The sequence below is a fragment of the Aquarana catesbeiana genome, linkage group LG08 (genome assembly GCF_042186555.1).
Source record: "Aquarana catesbeiana isolate 2022-GZ linkage group LG08, ASM4218655v1, whole genome shotgun sequence".
Lineage (NCBI taxonomy): Eukaryota > Metazoa > Chordata > Amphibia > Anura > Ranidae > Aquarana > Aquarana catesbeiana.
Genome location: NC_133331.1, coordinates 114,747,007 through 114,765,309, shown reverse-complemented (window position 1 = coordinate 114,765,309; position 18,303 = coordinate 114,747,007). Strand labels below are relative to the sequence as shown.

Below are 18,303 nucleotides of genomic sequence, written 5' to 3'. Positions count from 1 at the left end.
GGCCAGGAGGATATATGGGAAACCCAATCATATCTCACCTCATATGCCCTTATGGGGCAATCCCATGCTCCCTCACCTTTATAGTATACCAGACCCTTCTATCTGGGCAAAAAAGGGTATCCTCACACTAAAACATATAGTTCAGGATGGTAGGCTCAAGACTTTTCAGGCCCTGAGGCAATCATTTTCTATCCCTTCCTCCTTCCAATTTAGATACTGGCAGCTAAAGCACGCTTTTGAGGCTCAGTTCCCTGCCCCCCTTATTTTGGAACCAGACTCCATTGAACGGCTCCTGATTTCTAGCGTGATGGGGAAGCCACTTTCAACGTTATATCTATACCTCACAGTAGAGTATGACACCAAACTAACCAAGACATGGGAAAAATGGAGGGTCGATATCCCTTCCTTGGATGAAGAGGAATGGAAGGAGTGTTTAATTTCCTACATTCCTTCCATGATAGCGGCGAAAGATAGGTTCATACAATTTAAGTTCCTACACAGAGCGTATTTCACCCCACAGAGACTGGCACGCATTTATGATCAAAGGGACCCCAATTGTCAGAGATGTAGGCAGGAAGTGGGCACCTTTTGGCACATGGTCTGGTCCTGTCCCAAACTCAAACCCTTTTGGTTAGCAGTGGCCACCACACTGAGCGATGTCACAGGTTTGAATGTACCGGTTGACCCTCAGATACTATTGCTTAGCCATTTGGAGGATATTGAGGGAGACAGATATAGTAAACTGTGTCTTACCTTCGCATTATATTATGCTAGGCGTGAAATATTAATGGTATGGAAAAAGGCAGAGCCTCCTACTTTGGCATCATGGAAAAGGTCAGTGAACATGGTACTTCCCCTGTACAGATTGACATATGAAAGTAGGCAATGTCCAGGAAAGTTTGATAAGATCTGGTCCTCTTGGGTAGATGCCTCTGGGGCCCCGGAACCCCCTCTCGCATAATTATTATGCTATGAAACTGGTTGGAGGAAATCTAGTGTCTCTTTGACTGCTCTTCCGCTGCCTGTTCCCTCTTCCCCCCCCCTTGCCTTTCCTTCGTTCTTATTCCCCTCCCTCTCCCCCCCCCTCCCCCCCCCTCCCCTCCCCTTTCCCCCTCCTTCCCCTCCCCCCCCCCTTCCTCCTCCCTATCGGGTTGGATTGAAAATGGTTACTTATGTAAGTTTATCTACGATGCTATAATATTATAATGTATTAAGGTGTACTGTTAAGTGATACTTCTGATATTTGCACAATTGGAATATCTGATGATTACAGGTTGAAGGTTGATTTTAATGTCATTTCCTTCTATACTTGAATGTCTTAAATCACTCTGTAAAGTAATGCTGATTTGTTTAATAAAAATTTTCTGTTAAAAAAAAAAATATTTAAAAAAATAATACAACCAGATCCATATTTAACTTTACTTAATCTAAAACCGGAATGGTTAACACTCTCTCAATTCAAACTTATGATCCAACTAATAACGGCTGCAAAACAAACAGTGGCCAAGGCATGGAAATCTTCTACATTGGTACTAGCAGAAACAATTCACAGAATGAATAATACAATGTCCCATGCTAAGATGGTAGCCATCGATCAAAATCAAATTCCAAAATTTGAAAAACTTTGGCATCCTTGGATAAAACAACAGTTCCTGTCAAACTTCAATGACTCTGTCCTGTTGCCATGGTAACAGATTAAATGACTTACAGAGATACCCATTCTAAGGCTTCAAAGAGAACTAAAAAGAATAATAAACTGATGAGCGGGACAACCTTGTGGACCATACCTTTACCTTTCAACCCTTTTTCTTCTTTCTCTTTCCTTTTCTCCACCTTACGATTAAAGCTCATTATCAGAATTTATTTGACCTATATACACTCTACTTGTAAACAATATGTATAGTAGGTATAAATCATTTAAATACCTACAAAAGTAACTAAGGAAATGATATATATCTTTAATTTAGGTTTACGTGAACCCAATGTTTAATATTTGAAATTTCATGATATTTACCTATATAAACCCTACTGTAAAACAATGAGCTTACTTTATAGATCCTTGTAAACTTACTTTATGTATCTTTATAACATTGTATACTCAATAAACTTCTTTTGACAAGGAAAAAAACTTTTACCTTTACAACCCCTTTAAATACCCAAATTATTAGACTGGGTCTGAGCAGTCTTTGATGGCTAAAATCTAAATTCAAGATCATGAGTATACACAAATATTTCCAATGCTTTTTCATTATTGCTGCAAGTGTTGTGACAGAAGATCAGTACAACGAGCTTACTGCTGAAGCCTTTCTGTAATTCCTCAATATCTAATATAACTCTACTTACTGTTCTATTTGCAAAATTATGAATAGAAAACACAATTGGGATATTTTATGTTGCATTTAGCCTTTAACTGTATATTGTATTTATGATAAGGCAACTTGAACTTGTGGGAATTGCCAGTGCATCAAAATCTTCTGTGGGGAAAGTACCAGCTTTCTCCAGCAAGGTTACTAGATAGAGTGATAGCTCAGGATACAGATTTTAGCTTAATCTGTCTTCAGTCTAATAGCCAATATGTTGTTATCATAGTCCTCTTATTGAAAACAACTTGTAATTTACATTTACTGGCCTTTTAATATATTCTGAGAAAAGTATAAGAAAAATATCATCTAACCTTTGCTCGATGTAAGTTCATAAATTTACATCACTAGTATGCTATTCTAGTATGTATGAATCCAGAATGTTTTAATGTAATGTCTGCATAGCATATCATCTTCTGTATTTTCTAAAATTATGTCTTAAAGATTTTATATAATTGACACAAAATATATACTGTATGTAAAAGGAAAGCAAGTTTGAATGATTAAGGGGTTTGTATGACGCCAGAAAAATGTATTTTATGGAACATAATTATGTTCGTTTCCTAGTAGGATCAGACTAGCCCTGAGATTTAATCATTTTCAACAGTGCATGTATTTTTACTTGGGTAAATATTCCTATCTGACAAACTTCTACAAAATATTGCAGACTCGAGAGCTGTATTTCTTGGCACAAAGTTATTAAAATAACATTGTTTGCTTTCTTGGATGTGTTAAGCCCTTGGCCTTGCTCCAGAAAATGTGTGTGTGTAAGCATATGTGTGTGCGTATATATATATATATATATATATATATATATATATATATATATATATATATATACACTACATTGCCAAAAGTATTAAAGTATTGGGACACCTGCCTTTACACGCACATGAACTTTAATGGCATCCCAATCTTAGTCCATAGAGTTCAATATTGAGTTGGCCCACCCTTTGCAGCTATAACAGCTTCAACTCTTCTGGGAAGGCTGTCCACAAGGTTTAGGAGTGTGTCTATGGGAATGTTTGACTATTCTTCCAGAAGTGCATTTGTGAGGTCAGGAACTGATGTTGGACGAAAAGGATGATCATTTGGTGGAGGGGGGATTATGGTGTGGGGTTGTTTTTCAGGGGTTGGGCTTGGCCCATTAGTTCCAGTGAAGATAACTTTTAAGGTGTCAGCATACCAAGACATTTTGGAAAATGTCATGCTCCCAACTTTGTGGGGGCAGTTTGGGGGTGGTCCCTTCCTGTTCCAACATGACTGCACACCAGTGCACAAAGCAAGGTCCATATAGACATGGATGAGCGAGTTTGGGGCAGAAGAACTTGACTGGCCTGCACAGAGTCCTGACCTCAACTTGACAGAATGCCTTTGGGATGAATTAGAGCGGAGACTGTGAGCCAGGCCTTCTCGTCCAACATCAGTGCCTGACCTCACAAATGCACTTCTGGAAAAATGGTCAAACATTCCCATAGACACTCTAAACCTTGTGGACAACCTTAAAGTTCATGTGCATGTAAAGGTGGGTGTCTAAATACTTTTGGCAATATTATGCATATACAGTATCTCACAAAAGTGAGTACACCCCTCACATTTTTGTAAATATTTTATTATATCTTTTCATGTGACAACACTGAAGAAATTACACTTTGCTACAATGTAAAGTAGTGAGTGTGCAGCTTGTATAACGGTGTAAATTTGTTGTCCCCTCAAAATAACTCAACACAATGTCTTAACCACTGGCAACAAAAGTGAGTACACCCCTAAGTGAAAATGTCCAAATTGAACCCAAAGTGTCAATATTTTGTGTGGCCACCATTATTTTCCAGCACTGCCTTAACCCTCTTTGGCATGAAGTTCACCAGAGCTTCACAGGTTGCCACTGGAGCCCTCTTCCACTCCTCCATGACGACATCATAGAGCTGGTGGATGTGAGAACTTGCACTCCTCCACCTTCCATTTGAGGATGCCTCACAGATGCTCAATAGGGTTTAGGTCTGAAGACATGCTTGGCCAGTCCAATACCTTTTCCCTCAGCTTCTTTAGCAAGGCAGTGGTCATCTTGGAGGTGTGTTTGGGGTTATCATGTTGGAATACTGCCCTGCGGCCCAGTCTGAAGTGAAGGGATCATGCTCTGCTTCAGTATGTCACAGTACATGTTGGCATTCATGGTTCATTCAATGAACTGTGGCTCCCCAGTGCCAGCAGCACTCATCTAGCCCCAGACCATGACACTCCCACCACCATGCTTGACTGTAGGCACACTTGTCTTTGTACTCCTCACCTGGTTGCTGCCACACACGCTTGATACCATCTGAACCAAATAAGTTTATCTTGCTCTCATCAGACCACAGGACATGGTTCCAGTAATCCATGTCCTTAGTCTGCTTGTCTTCAGCAAACTGTTTGCAGGCTTTCTTGTGCATCATCTTTCTGGGACGACAGCCATGCAGATCAATTTGATGCAGTGTGCGGCGTATGGTCTGAGCATTGACAAGCTGACCCCCCACCCCTTCAACCTCTGCAGCAATGCTGGCAACACTCATACGTCTTTTTCCTAAAAACAATCTCTGGATATGGCGCTGAGTATGTGCACTCAGCTTCTTTGGTCGACCGTGATGAGGCCTGTTCTGAATGGAACCTGTCCTGTTAAACCATTGTATGGTCTTAGCCACTGTGCTGAAGCTCAGTTTCAGGGTCTTGGCAATCTTCTTATAGCCTAGGACATCTTTATGTAAAGCAACAATTCTTTTTTTCAGATCCTCAGAGAGTTCTTTGCCATGAGGTGCCATGCTGAACTTCCAGTGACCAGTATGAGTGAGTGAGAGCGATAACACCAAATTTACCACATCTGCTCCCCATTCACACCTGAGACCTTGTAACACTAATGAGTCACATGACACAGGGGAGGAAAAATGGCTAATTGGGACAAATTTTGACATTTTCACTTAGGGGTGTACTCGCTTTTGTTGCCAGCGGTTTAGACATTAATGACTGTGTGTTGAGTTATTTTGAGGGGAAAGCAAATTTACACTGTTATACAAGCTGTACACTCACTACTTTACATTGTAGCAAAGTGTCAGTTCTTCAATGATGTCACATGAAAAGATTTAATAAAATATTTACAAAAATGTGAGGGGTGTACTCACTTTTGTGTGTATATATATCTATATCTATAGATAGATATAGATATATCTATCTATAGATATAGATATATCTATAGATATATATCTATATCTATATATAAATATCACAAGCACACATGCTACCGGTCAAAAGTTTTATAAAAAATTCAGCCGTTCAAGTCCAGTGAATACCCTGAAAAAGTACAAAGGTAGGTAAAAAAGGTAGGTAAAAAATTCAAAGCAATATAAATTTCAAAGATATAACCTTTAAATTGTAGGATTTTCCTTTAACCAATTCAGCCCCGAGCCTCTTTCTGAGATTTGGTGTTTACAAGTTAAAAACTGTTTTTTTTTGCTAGAAAATTACTTGGAACCCCCAAACATTATATTTTTTTTCTAACACCCTAGAGAATAAAATGGTGGTCGTTGCAATATTTTCTGTCACATCATATTTGCGCAGCAGTCTTACAAGTGCACTTTTTTTGGAAAAATTACACTAGTAACAGTAGCAACAGTAAAGTTAGCCCAAATTTTTTTATATTGCGAAAGATAATGTTACACCGAGTAAATAGATACTCAACATGTCGCGCTTCAAAATTGCGCCCGATCGTGGAATGGCGACAAACTTTTACCCTTAAAAATCTCCATAGGCGACGTTTAAAAAATTCTACAGGTTGCATGTTTTGAGTTACAAAGGTCTAGGGCTAGAATTATTGCTCTCACTCTAACAATTCTCTAACAATTGTGGTGATACTCCACATGTGTGGTTTTAACACCATTTTCACATGCGGGCGCTGCTCACATATGTGTTCACTTCTGCACGCAAACTCGGCGGGACGGTGTGCGTTTAAATTTTTTTTTCTTATTTATTTTACCTTTTTATTTTTTATTTTTACACTGTTCTTTTTTTTTTTTTTTAAATGTGTCACTTTTATTCCTATTACAAGGAATGTAAACATCCCTTGTAATAGAAAAAAAACATGAAAAGACCTATTGAATATGAGATCTGGGATCAAAAAGACCTCAGATCTCATATTTACACTAAAATGCAATAAACAAAAAACAAAAAAAAAATTCTCTTTAAGAGCTATGGGTGAAAGTGACGTTTTGACGTCGCTTCCACCCTGCAATGGTATGGAGACGGGTGGAGGCCATCTTCCCCTCACTTGTCTCCATACATAATGGAAGAAAGGACACGATCGCCTCTGCCGCTGCCGGTGGCTCCGGCAATCGGCGGAGGGCACCGGAGTGCGCCAGGAGGCGGGCCTCTCCCGCCGCTGATAAAAGTGATCTTGCGGTGAATCCGCCGCAGAGACCACTTTTATCTGAAAGCAGACCGCCCGCTGAAGAAGAGGATATTGGGGTTATGGTAGCTAGCTGCTGCCATAACAACAATATCCATCTTCAAAGTACCGACGTATAACGACGGCGGGCGGTCCGTAAGTGGTTAAAAAATATACAAAATAAGTCATTTGCAAATGTCTCAGCACTTGCATAAAAAGTCAGAAATAATATCTGTAAAGTTTTTAATATGTGTAAAATGTCAGTTTCTATTTGTTGCCTTTTGCAGTATGAATGTAACATTCCCTCACATTTTATCTTGGTATAAAAAAGTCTTAAAATTTGAAGGGTTAAAATTCAACCAAAAATCGTCTAACACTGTGGGTGTTACATTTCAAATGAGGAAGTATGAGGGAGATCTCCACACTTTGTACAAAGTCTATAGAAATTCCTATGCTCACCACCTGCAATGTAATGAAATCGGCTACCGCAGAGAGTAAACAGCTATACGGAACTCATACAATCTTGCAGAAACTGAACTCCATTGTTTGACAAGTTTACTGGACTGAAGCTTTTCACAGATGAGCAACAGATCACCTAAGCCAGGGGTAGGCAACCTTTTAGAGGTTGAGCTCTACCTGGACAACATGGAGGAAATCCGAGATCCTGTGCCCTTTTTAAAGAAAACAAAAAACTATCAAGCCCCCCAAAAAAAGATGGCATGAAGAACACAGTGTGTCACAGTAGCATCCTCTGCCCCCTCACGTCACCCCTCCCTCCACCCTGTAGTATCCTCTGCCCCCCTTCACATCTCCCCCTCCCCACCAGTAGTATCCTCTTCCCCCTCACAGCAGTGTCCTCTGCCCCTTCAGATCACCTCCTAAGTAATGTACTCTACCACCCCACAGTGTCCTCTGCCCCCACCAAATTAGTGTTCTCTGCCCCTCAAGGCCATGCCTCAGTGCTGTTCAGATGAGAACGGCAGAGGTTGGGGGGAAGGATCTGCAATCAGTGTTTACAAGCCAGTTTTTGAGTCACTGACTTGGAACTAATATCCAGGTTAGATTGACAATTGATAAATGCTTGTTTCTGGCCAGTGACTCAAAGTGTTGCAGCTAGGCAAATAGTAAAATACATTTTTCTCTCAGTACAGGTTTTCTTACTTTAAATTAGAGTAAGGGTTTCATTTGTAAAAGCTCCAACAGAGACAAAATGGCTTTGGCTATGTTTGCAATCATTTTGTAACCTGCAGTGGATTGTTAAAAAGGATAAATGTAGCAATTGTCATTTGCCCACAGAAACCAATTCACATAAATCAACATCAGTATATTGCAGACAGAAAATACACTTAGGATGATGCAATATCTCCTTGACCAACATCAGTGTATGATGGAATTACATCAAAGTGAAGTAACACATGCAAGAGTTGGCACAGCTGCACACCCCAAAAAGCATTGCAAAATTAGTGGAAAAGTTTCCCCAGGGGGGTTTTAAGCAGCAAAATATTTCTGAAACCATGTTAGTAAAAATATTATTTAATATAGACAGACATAAAATGCATTACATAGATACAGTCAATATCACATAAAGTTTCCAGTAGTCGACATAAGCAACAACAAAGGACCATCTCCCATGGCAATCAGTTCATTAAAAAAGTTCTAATTGAACAGTTACATTGTATTAATACTATCCATATGGATCCCCATGAATGCCCCAATGCATTTCAACCCTTTTTCCTCTTCTGGTCTTCTTCAGGGTTATTTTAAATTCTAAAGAGATACATCAAAAAGTTCCATTAAGGATTTTCTACAATATACAAAACATAATGGATCACTTCATGATTTTTTAAAGGTTTTGAAAGTACATCTCCATACATATGGTGAAGTACTTACCATTTGGGGATGGGAAGGTGGGCTTGTGTCGCATAGTTACCCTATGTTTTTGGCACATTTCAATAACATTTTATTTATGTTATATTTTATTACATAGATACCATCACCTAGTTTTTTTCACATACCACCTCACCACTCAGTATCATCACCTTCGTAAGGTGATGTATGAGAATATAGAGTTTGTTTAAAGTGATTTTTCTCATTAAGTACTCTATACACCTAGTCCAACCTATCATATATTCACATATTACAATTTAAATCTGAAGATTACTAAAATATGAGCAAAGGGACAATAATAGTTGAGCTCTCCCTATTAATTGTTTTGAATATTAAGCAGTCTGGCTATATAGGACAATACGGAACACTCACCCGACATCCGCTGACCACATATTAATTTTTACAAATATCAAATTACAGGTGCCTCGCCCTACACCTTCCCCACTGGGTCCAAATGCGTGGCTCCTTGCAAGCCCCGTGGACTATAGACACACCCAGAGGGGACAGAGGGAATGAGCAAACATTGTGGGACCACCGCACGCAACGGTCTTTATTAACTCTATGCGACACAAGCCCACCTTCCCATCCCCAAATGGTAAGTACTTCACCATATGTATGGAGATGTACTTTCAAAACCTTTACAATATCATGAAATGATCCATTATGTTTTGTATATTGTAGAAAATCCTTACTGGAACTTTTTGATGTATCTCTTTAGAATTTAAAATAACCCTGAAGAAGACCAGAAGAGGAAAAAGGGTTGAAATGCATTGGGGTATTCATGGGGATCCATATGGATAGTATTGATACAATGTAACTGTTCAATTAGAACTTTTTTAATGAATTGATTGCCATGGGAGATGGTCCTTTGTTGTTGCTTATGTCGACTACTGGAAACTTTATGTGATATTGACTGTATCTATGTAATGCATTTTATGTCTGAATTAAATAATATTTTTACTAACATGGTTTCAGAAATATTTTGCTGCTTAAAAACCCCCTGGGGAAACTTTTGCACTAATTTTGTGATGGAATTACATTAACTGTTCATTGTGCAACTTGTCGGTTTTGGCCATAATTGCCCATATTTTCATTTTTTTCCCCTATGAAAATCCGAATAGTTCTACCCATCAGAAAGGGGATGGGGGGGGGGTCAATTGGGGTCCGAATGATATCTACTCAGAACACTAAGCCTTAAAATCTGGAATATGATTAATTTAGGCCTCATTAGTTATTAAGTTGGGGTCTTGGGAACACACAATTCTTTGCTGGTCTTACATCATAATTACATGTTCAAAACTGCTTTGGCTAGACATTCTCTACATTGTTGCTTTTCCATTTTTATGAAACATTTTATATTTAACATTTTTTTCATGTGTGCCATTTCCCAATTACTTACTTGTGCTTTTGGATGTCTTTCACTCCATTTTTCAAGTTTCCTAACCTTTCTGACGGATTGTCCCTGGTAATAAAAAAAGTCTCATTAACTATAAAAGCAATTTATGTTAGATGAAAATGAATTATAAAAATCATATACTCCCTAAATATCAAGTAATATTTGCTAGTGATGAGCCAAACTGCCCTGGGTCCAGTTCGAGAAGGGTTCAGCAAATTTCAAAGAAGTTTGGGTGCCAAACCAAAAACCCATTCAAATCAATGAAAGTCACATCTGTCAATTTAAAAATGCCAATTTTTTGGACTACTAGGCAATGGGTGTCAAAAAATAGCATGGAGTAATGGAACATATGCACCAATGCCAAACAAATCTTTAAAGAAATTCTTTGAGCCAGGAGCAGAGATTTCTTTTTTTTATATGCCAAAAATGAAACATGAAAATTCTCCAATTTCTTTTTTATAACCTTCCTGGGGATGTTATATTCATACCTATGAAGGGGTGTAACTCTGTGATGTATAGAAACTGCTACAGAAGCTGCGACATATACAAAAAAAACATTTTTTTAAATTGCTGGCAAATTACTTTGACAGCTGTCATTGGCAACCGTGACGTCATCCCATATAGCGGAGTACTCTTTCTCACTCAGTAGGTAATGCTGGTGGAGCCTGTCTTTGATACATATGAATATACTTTGGATTCCCAGTTTCAGGTAGGACACCAGTGTAAGTGCAATCATTTTTATGGTTGTTTTTACAATAAATAAATGGTTTTATGTTATGGGACATCTTCTGTTACTTGCATTTATACAGGAAAATGTGGAAGGTACTAAATTAAAAGAAATCAAGCTCCTGGCATTTAATAAGCATGATAGACCCACTTATTAAGTTAAGGCGGGTCTCAGTTATTATTGTGGTATTTAGCAAGTGTTGGTTAATTTGTTCTTGTTACACATATGGTATTAATTTGTAGTGCTGTAAATAGATTTTAATGTTATTACTGTATATTATTAAAAAAACAGACCTCTCCAAGGGGAGTGTTAATTGATAGCAATTTAAACTGTATCCTGTTTTTTCTTTGTAAGGCCTCATGCACACTGGACATTTAAAAAAACGTTAAAAAAAAGGCCAGTAGCTTTTCAGCATTTTTGCAATAGCGTTTTTTTTGTGTTTTTTTAGCATTTTTTAAGTGGTTTTTAGCATCTTTTAGTGTTTTTTAGCATTTCTAAGCGTTTTTCTTTTTTTTCAATGGGATCAAAAACTTTAACAAAAGCTGGTGAGTCACGTTTTTGAGCGTTCTTCTGAGTTCTTCTGCATTTTTAGGCATTTTGTGAAGTTAGAGCGTATTTACAGCTGAAAAACTCCTCTCACAACCCACTGGTTTTGGAGTTTTTTTTTTTACAGCCAAAAAACACCCCAGCCAAAAACAGTTGATAACAGCCCATATGTGCATAGACACATAGGATAACAAGCTGGAAAGTTTATTGACTGTAGAAAAAAACATTTGAAGCCAAAAACAGCAGCTGTAAAAACGTCCAGTGTGCATGAGGACTAAATGTCATTTTTTTCTGTAGCGCATCCTACTGCAAGAATAAAAAAAAATTGCATAGAGCACCCCCCCACACCAATGTACATACCAGGCCATTTGCCCTTAACATGAGGGGGTGACTTGCCAGAGGGAGAACCACTTGGCAAAGGACCTTGTCCCCAAGTTGATAAAGAAAAGGGCCTCTTCTTCACAACTCATACCTGGTGGTTTTGGGGGCCTGTGTACAGGGGGCTTATCAGAATCTGGGAACCCTAATAATGGTGCCCCCAGATACTGCCCCCCCATGTAAATGACTATGGCGTACATACCTAGAAATATATAGAAGTATAACCTAGAAAGAGACACCTAAATGATTAACAAGTCCTTATTAAAAAATAATTAAATCTCCAAAAAATATCCCTCATTGTAAATTCATCATCAATCACAATGCACACCACCCATCTGCATGCAATTGATCCCAATGGTACCACTATTTGAATGACAGCTCCCGAAGATGTCATCAGCTAAATAAGGGAAGGGACAAGAATAATAGGTACATCATTGATCAAATATGGCCATGGCCATATTTGGTCAGTGTCATTGCCCAAATATGGCCAGTAATGTCACTGCTATCCCCAGCCCTTTGTTTAAAATGAGCAGAGATTCTCAGTAATGTCAATGATTCTTAGGAATGCCATTGGTGCAACCATCAGTGGCTTCCTTAGCAACAAGTAAAGTGAGAAGCTGTCATATACAGATGTGGTAGACATATGGCTTCTGTATATGATGCGTGGCTCCCACTGAAAGGGCTAAAGTTTGAGCGTTCGTCCAAACCTCTGAAAAGCCTAGGTTTGAACCAAACCATCAGCTCATCCCTAATATTCACCTCTTTACTTCATGGAATATTTTTTGCAGGCACTCTCATTTAGGCTGAATTCTAGTCAAATATAAATGCTAACATTGTATTCAGTTATTTATTATTTTAAAATATCTTTAAAAAAATTGTATGTATACATAAAGTCAACAAAAGTACCTGAATCTCTTTTGATATTAGCTTCACCTAATACCCTGTACAGAATCCTAATAATGAGAGGAGAAGCATTGTCAGAAGGATCAGATTTCCACCACTGAGCCTCTGGGCATACAACCTTTGGGCCCAAAGTGACAGCTCTCTGCTAAAAACATTTTTTTTTGTTTTACTAATCCCAACCTGGTTTAGTATATTAAAAGACAATGGGGGAACTAACAAAAAGCGATGTAAGCATATTGGAGTGCAAGCCCCTTTAATTGGGAGTGATCAGTTCTCTGTTCTGCTGTGTCCCCTTTGTTAATTAGGAGCGTCTAGTACTCTGTCCTGCTGTGTCTATGACAGACACAGCACAGAGAAGAGAACACCTTGAGCTGCTTTTTCTGAACTCTTTATCCCCCCCTCGCTCAGCTCAGAGCAGGAGGGAGTAGGTGGTGTGTTATCCCTGCAGGCTCTGCTCAAGTAGCGTAATCACTACATGGGCACAGAGCATGATGTGAGCTGTCAGTCACACCTGGTTGAAACCTGTGACAGTTTTATACATGGAAATATGTTTCTATATCCTAAATAGGTGCAAACCCTACAAAAGTTACTATTTCATTCCGAAATGGAAACTGGCACAGGAAATGCAGATAGACCTGAAACAGGTCTATCTGCTTAGATAATTCCTGACAATGTCCTGTGGCATTATAATGAAGCAGAAAGCTTTGTTAACTCCCCAGAATATATAAATGTGTTTATACCAAAGTACTGGAAACATATGTAGCTAATTACTATACAGGGAAAAGATACCTGTATGCCACTTCTGCCTATTGTGTCTAATGGCAAATCTGTTTGTCACTGTAAGCTAGAGCTCTAGTGTTCAATGGGTATAACACTGTCCTTTGAACATGAAGAGCTTCCTAAAAAGAGGGGAGAAAGAGTGATGATCTTATGGGTGTGTTACTGTTCCTTCATTATCCAGTAATAGGTGGATCTGATCCTAAGACCAAGATGTACTGCACATCTACAGTGTAATCTACAGAGGTCTCAAGTAGTGATCGGCAATTCTGCTTGGGTTTAATTCACTAATGCCACGTACACACAACCGGTTTTGCCGTCGGAATAAACTCTGAAGGTTTCTCTGACGGAACTCCGACGGAATTCCATTCAATCGGTCTTGTCTACGCAGGTCAAACCAAAGTCTGACCAAAGTCTGACCGTCCAGAACGAGGTGACGTACAGCACGTATGACGGGACTAGAATAAGGATGTTCAATAGTCAGTAGCCAATAGCTTCTGTCTCGTACTTGCTTCAGAGCATGCGTCGTTTTTGGTCCATCAGAACAGCATACAGACGATCAGTTTTCCCGATAGGAATTGGTTCCGTTGGAAATATTTAGGACATGTTCCATTTCTAGGTCCGTCAGAATTTTTTTTTTTTAAAAGTCCGATGAGGCATACACACGATCAGAATAGACAATGAAAAATCTTCCGTCTGACTTTTTCTGTCGGCCATTCCGCATGTGTGTACGCAGCTTTAGAGAAATACTTTGATGCATCCTTTTCACAATTATGTAAGCAGATGGCATAGGAGCCCCCAAGGCAAAGAAATACCAAAACACAGGCTAGAGGTTAGGGCAGGCTGCAGACAAGTGAATCCAAACAAGTAGCCAAGCTCAGAAGAAGAGGAAGTCAATTCAAGGGTGAAATCAGTTGAACACACATGCACAGGAAAGGGGCTTAGGCACAATTGGAAGAGATGCTCAGGTGCGAATCATGAATGTTAGCCTTTCTAGTCAACCAAGTAATGGAGCCTCCCCCTGGTATATTTGGTATCTAAGTTGGTTTCATTTTATACTGGTCCCTGATATGAATTACAGAAGAAGGATAAGGTGTAGAATAGAAGATCCTGTTGATGACAAGTAGTATAAGAAATTAGATAGGGAATGAGTTTGGGATTTTCAGATGAATAGGCAGGCAGAGTTTGTTGGCAACTGGATTAATTTGGCAAATGATGGAAAAGAGGCGGATGAGCCAAGAAGAGATTTATGTCAAGGGTACCTGAAGGGGAATGTATGCAGTAGAAAGCCAGGTCCTGTCACCTGGCAGAAGTCTGGGAACCCTATTGCAATGATAATTCACAGCACTTTGGTAGTTCAAAGACACCAGATGTTGGTTTTTGGAAATTTCTGCCCAGATAGATAGTATTGTTGAGGTTCCACTGCAGCTTGCACAAGCAGGGAAATGGGAATGAAAAATTGTATAGAAAAATGTCTGCTAAAAAAGAGTGCTAAAGTTTGGTGCCAAAATTGATGAGTGAGGAAAACTCCCCTTATCTCCCCCCCCAGTTTTCCTTTCCTTCCTTCCTCTCCCCATTTCTCTTTTTCCCCCTTCCCCCCCCCTTTTTTCCCCTTCCCTCTCCCCCCTTCATTTCCCTATGCTCACACTTGTTTCTCCCTCCCCAGCACGTCCTCATGTCCCGTGCCTACCCTGGGTGCCGCTCCTTCTGAGCCTGCGGGGTTCTCCACCTCAGCTCCCGGTTGGAGCTGTGTTATGGACCGCTTGCAGGGTCCCACTACCACACCATCAATCCAGTCAATCATAGTAAGTAAGCCCTGGTTAGGGAGGTTTTATACTCTACCCCTAACCTTGTCTTTTCTTTCTCATATTTTCCTTTACTTTTATAATATGTTTTTATGGATCCTACACGCACTTGCTCCTGACGAGTGGTAATTAAGCCACGAAACGCCTAGAGATACCGGTTGCCGTGTTCCTATCTATTTCATCAAGAGTATCACGTTATCATCCATTTTATGCCCCCCAGGTCCAGCGAGGCCATAGGTCCTGCAGGTATTATCTTATGAATTATTGTTTTACATGAATTTCCTTGAGGTGAATGAGGGAATCAGTGTTTATACCATATGAGATTACCATAATTTTTACTGTCATTACTTTGTGTACTGCATACCTTTGATACCACCACATGTTTTACGGACTGTGTTTAATGGTCTAATTACTATATGTTTGTTACCTTGTACCAATGTTACTGACCATTGTATGTCCACCAAATAGTTTTTAAAAAAAAAATTCCTCTACATTTATCCAAGTATCTCCTTGCTGTCACGTGCTTCATATAAAGTCCCACCCTCCCTGTTAACAAACCCCTTTCTCTCTTCATGTAAATGGGATGGATAATCACCAACTTACCAGGTCTTGATATCATATAAAGTCCCTAGGGATGGAAATACATGATCTTACCAGACCATGGCTTCCTGAAAGTCCCTATTTTCCCCACAACTTCCTCCGATTTATTGTTAAAAAAGAGTGCTAAAGTTTGGTGCCAAAATTGAAAGTGAGGAAAGGAGTTTGGGAAACTCCAGGAAAGAATGAGAAAAAAAGAAGAAAAGTCCATACAAAGCCGGCAAAAGCAGATCAGTGCAACCATAAGTAAGATGCTTGTGAAAGTATACTTAGAAAAAAATCAGTAGGTCTCTTTGAAACCCTGAACAGTGTAGAACTGTTGAGGCAAAAATCAAAGGGCAGCAAGCAGAAAAAAGTGAAGACAGGAAGGTGCCTAGGTAGGTGACAATTGGCACAGAGAGCACAGGTGTATATGTTCCCTCCCCAACATCAGAACAAGAAGGGGAGATATGTGACAAGGCTGCACCAGATCACATTGTAAATTGCCAATATGTGTGCAGTGTTGTAGGGGAAAAGAGGATTTGGTGTCATCCAGCATTCCCAACGCTGCAGGTTGAGAGTGATTTTTTTTAGTGAAAAAACTTGCCTTTGAGGAAGAAGAAAGAGGCCTTAAGCCTGAGCACCATAGCAACAGTGCTGCAAGACTAAGCCAGGAGGCTCAATCCCTAAAAAAAAAAAACTCATGTGAGGGTAACTTTTTTTGGCAAAACTGAACTTTCTTGGAATAAAGGTGGGCAAGGAAGCCCTAAAAAGGATGATTTAGTGAGTGGTTATGTCCTAATGCTTTACCATTTAAAATTATATCCCACACTACCCAGATGGCAGTGGGGTCTGCTGAGGAAAAGAGATCTGCGATAAATTCCATGGAAATAACAAACAGAGAAAGGGGTAATCCAGCCAGGGTGGAAATAGGTGACACACATGGCATACACTTTAACATAACATTGAACACTCTGACATCCTTATGAAGAGAGAGCCACCAATAATTAAATTGAAAGAAATCCTAGATATGTTGTACACCAAGATTTCCAGGATGTTTTTAATTGCGTGCCTATCTGAGGAGTTTGGGATAAAGATTGCGTGCAAAAAAAACAGCTTTCCTGGGAAAAGGAGAAAAGTAGCCAGAGAGGATTAATAGGTTCTGGGTTGAGGTAACACTCCAAGTTAACAACATTGAAGAATCTGGACAGATCATCAGCATGCATGTTTTTAGAACCTGGCAGAAAGGTAATGTCTAAATTAAATGTAGTGAAGAACAGTGCCCATAATGTGCAGATGTTGAAGGTTTTTGTGATTTGTGTATATAATTATGTTATGTGGGGAACCATTCCATGGATATAATTATTCTTGCAGGAAAGTTTAGTAGCCATGAGCTCCCAGTCTCTGCTGTGGTTGTTTCTCTCAGCATCCAAGAATTGTTTTGAGAAAAATGCTCAGGGCTTGGACCATGAGCTCCTACAACAGTGCATGAACAATCAACCTCCAAGGAAAAAAGTAATCTCAGGATCCTGGAAAATGAAGATGGAGAGAAAGGTAGCTTTAAGACTGTAAAAGGCATTAATAGCGTCAGGGTTCCAGACTTTTTTGGGTTAGTGCTCCTTTTGGTAAGGAATGTAAATGATAAATCCCAAAAAGTTTCACATCACCTTCAGTCTTAAATGCCAGGGCCAATCCATAAAAAGACCTGTGACAACGTACACAAGGAATGGTACCCGAGTTTGTTCGAAAAGGCATTTCTCCAACTTATCATATACATTTTTGTCTCAAAGCCACCATAGGACTGTTTTCACATGAAAACGATGGGTGCGTAGGTCTGGGGAGAAGATAGTATGGTTTGGCTATACTAACACAAGTATGCAAGAGGTCAGACCTTGTTGACAACATTTTAGAAAACGTTCTGGGTGTGGCATAACTTGAAGTGTTGAACCTGGTGTTTAAGTTTATGTTCAACTCCTCACCTTCCTAGTCCCCATTGGAGACTTAGAAAAATCTCCCAGAATCTGTTGAACAGTTCTAAAATGTTAGTTGGGGGGAATATTGATTTGACATAGATGGCATAACCAATGTGTGCCCAGAGTGAACAATCTTTTTTTTCCCTGAAAGGAAAAAACAGCCCCCGTGAGTGAATTGGATTTTCTGATAAATATTTTCTTGGATATTCTCTGACATGGCATGCATTTTGGGGATGGACAAAGGATAGGTACCACTGCGTAAAGGAGAAGTACTCAAAAGGAGGTTGGAGTAGTTTAAAGCACACTTTTTTTGTTTTTTAAATGACATCTTGGAAGAAGGACTAGTAAACAGTGAGAGAAGTGAAATTATTTAGGCTACCTTGAAGCAGTCAGTAGGGAAATTGTTGACCAAATGTTCAAAGTGAATAGAGCACTGCTTATTGAACCCATGGAATGCCTTGGGTCACTAGAGAATTGAGGTGGTGAAGAGAAATGAAGACTGGAGGCACCATCTGCCATAGATGATGCAGTGGCTGCAAGAGATAGAGCTGGAGAAGAAATATC

At 39.5% G+C, this 18,303-nt stretch overlaps 1 protein-coding gene across 4 annotated transcripts in view; it reads right to left on the bottom strand.

Annotated features, from left to right (window-relative positions):
- Positions 1-18,303, bottom strand: part of PRKG1 (protein kinase cGMP-dependent 1) — a 1,456,334-nt gene that overhangs the window by 15,590 nt on the left and 1,422,441 nt on the right. For all 4 annotated transcript variants that reach the window (XM_073596335.1, XM_073596337.1, XM_073596334.1 and 1 more), the window contains one exon: positions 10,058-10,120. In XM_073596335.1, coding sequence (XP_073452436.1) covers positions 10,058-10,120 — 63 coding nt within the window. The remainder of the gene's footprint in view (positions 1-10,057; positions 10,121-18,303) is intronic.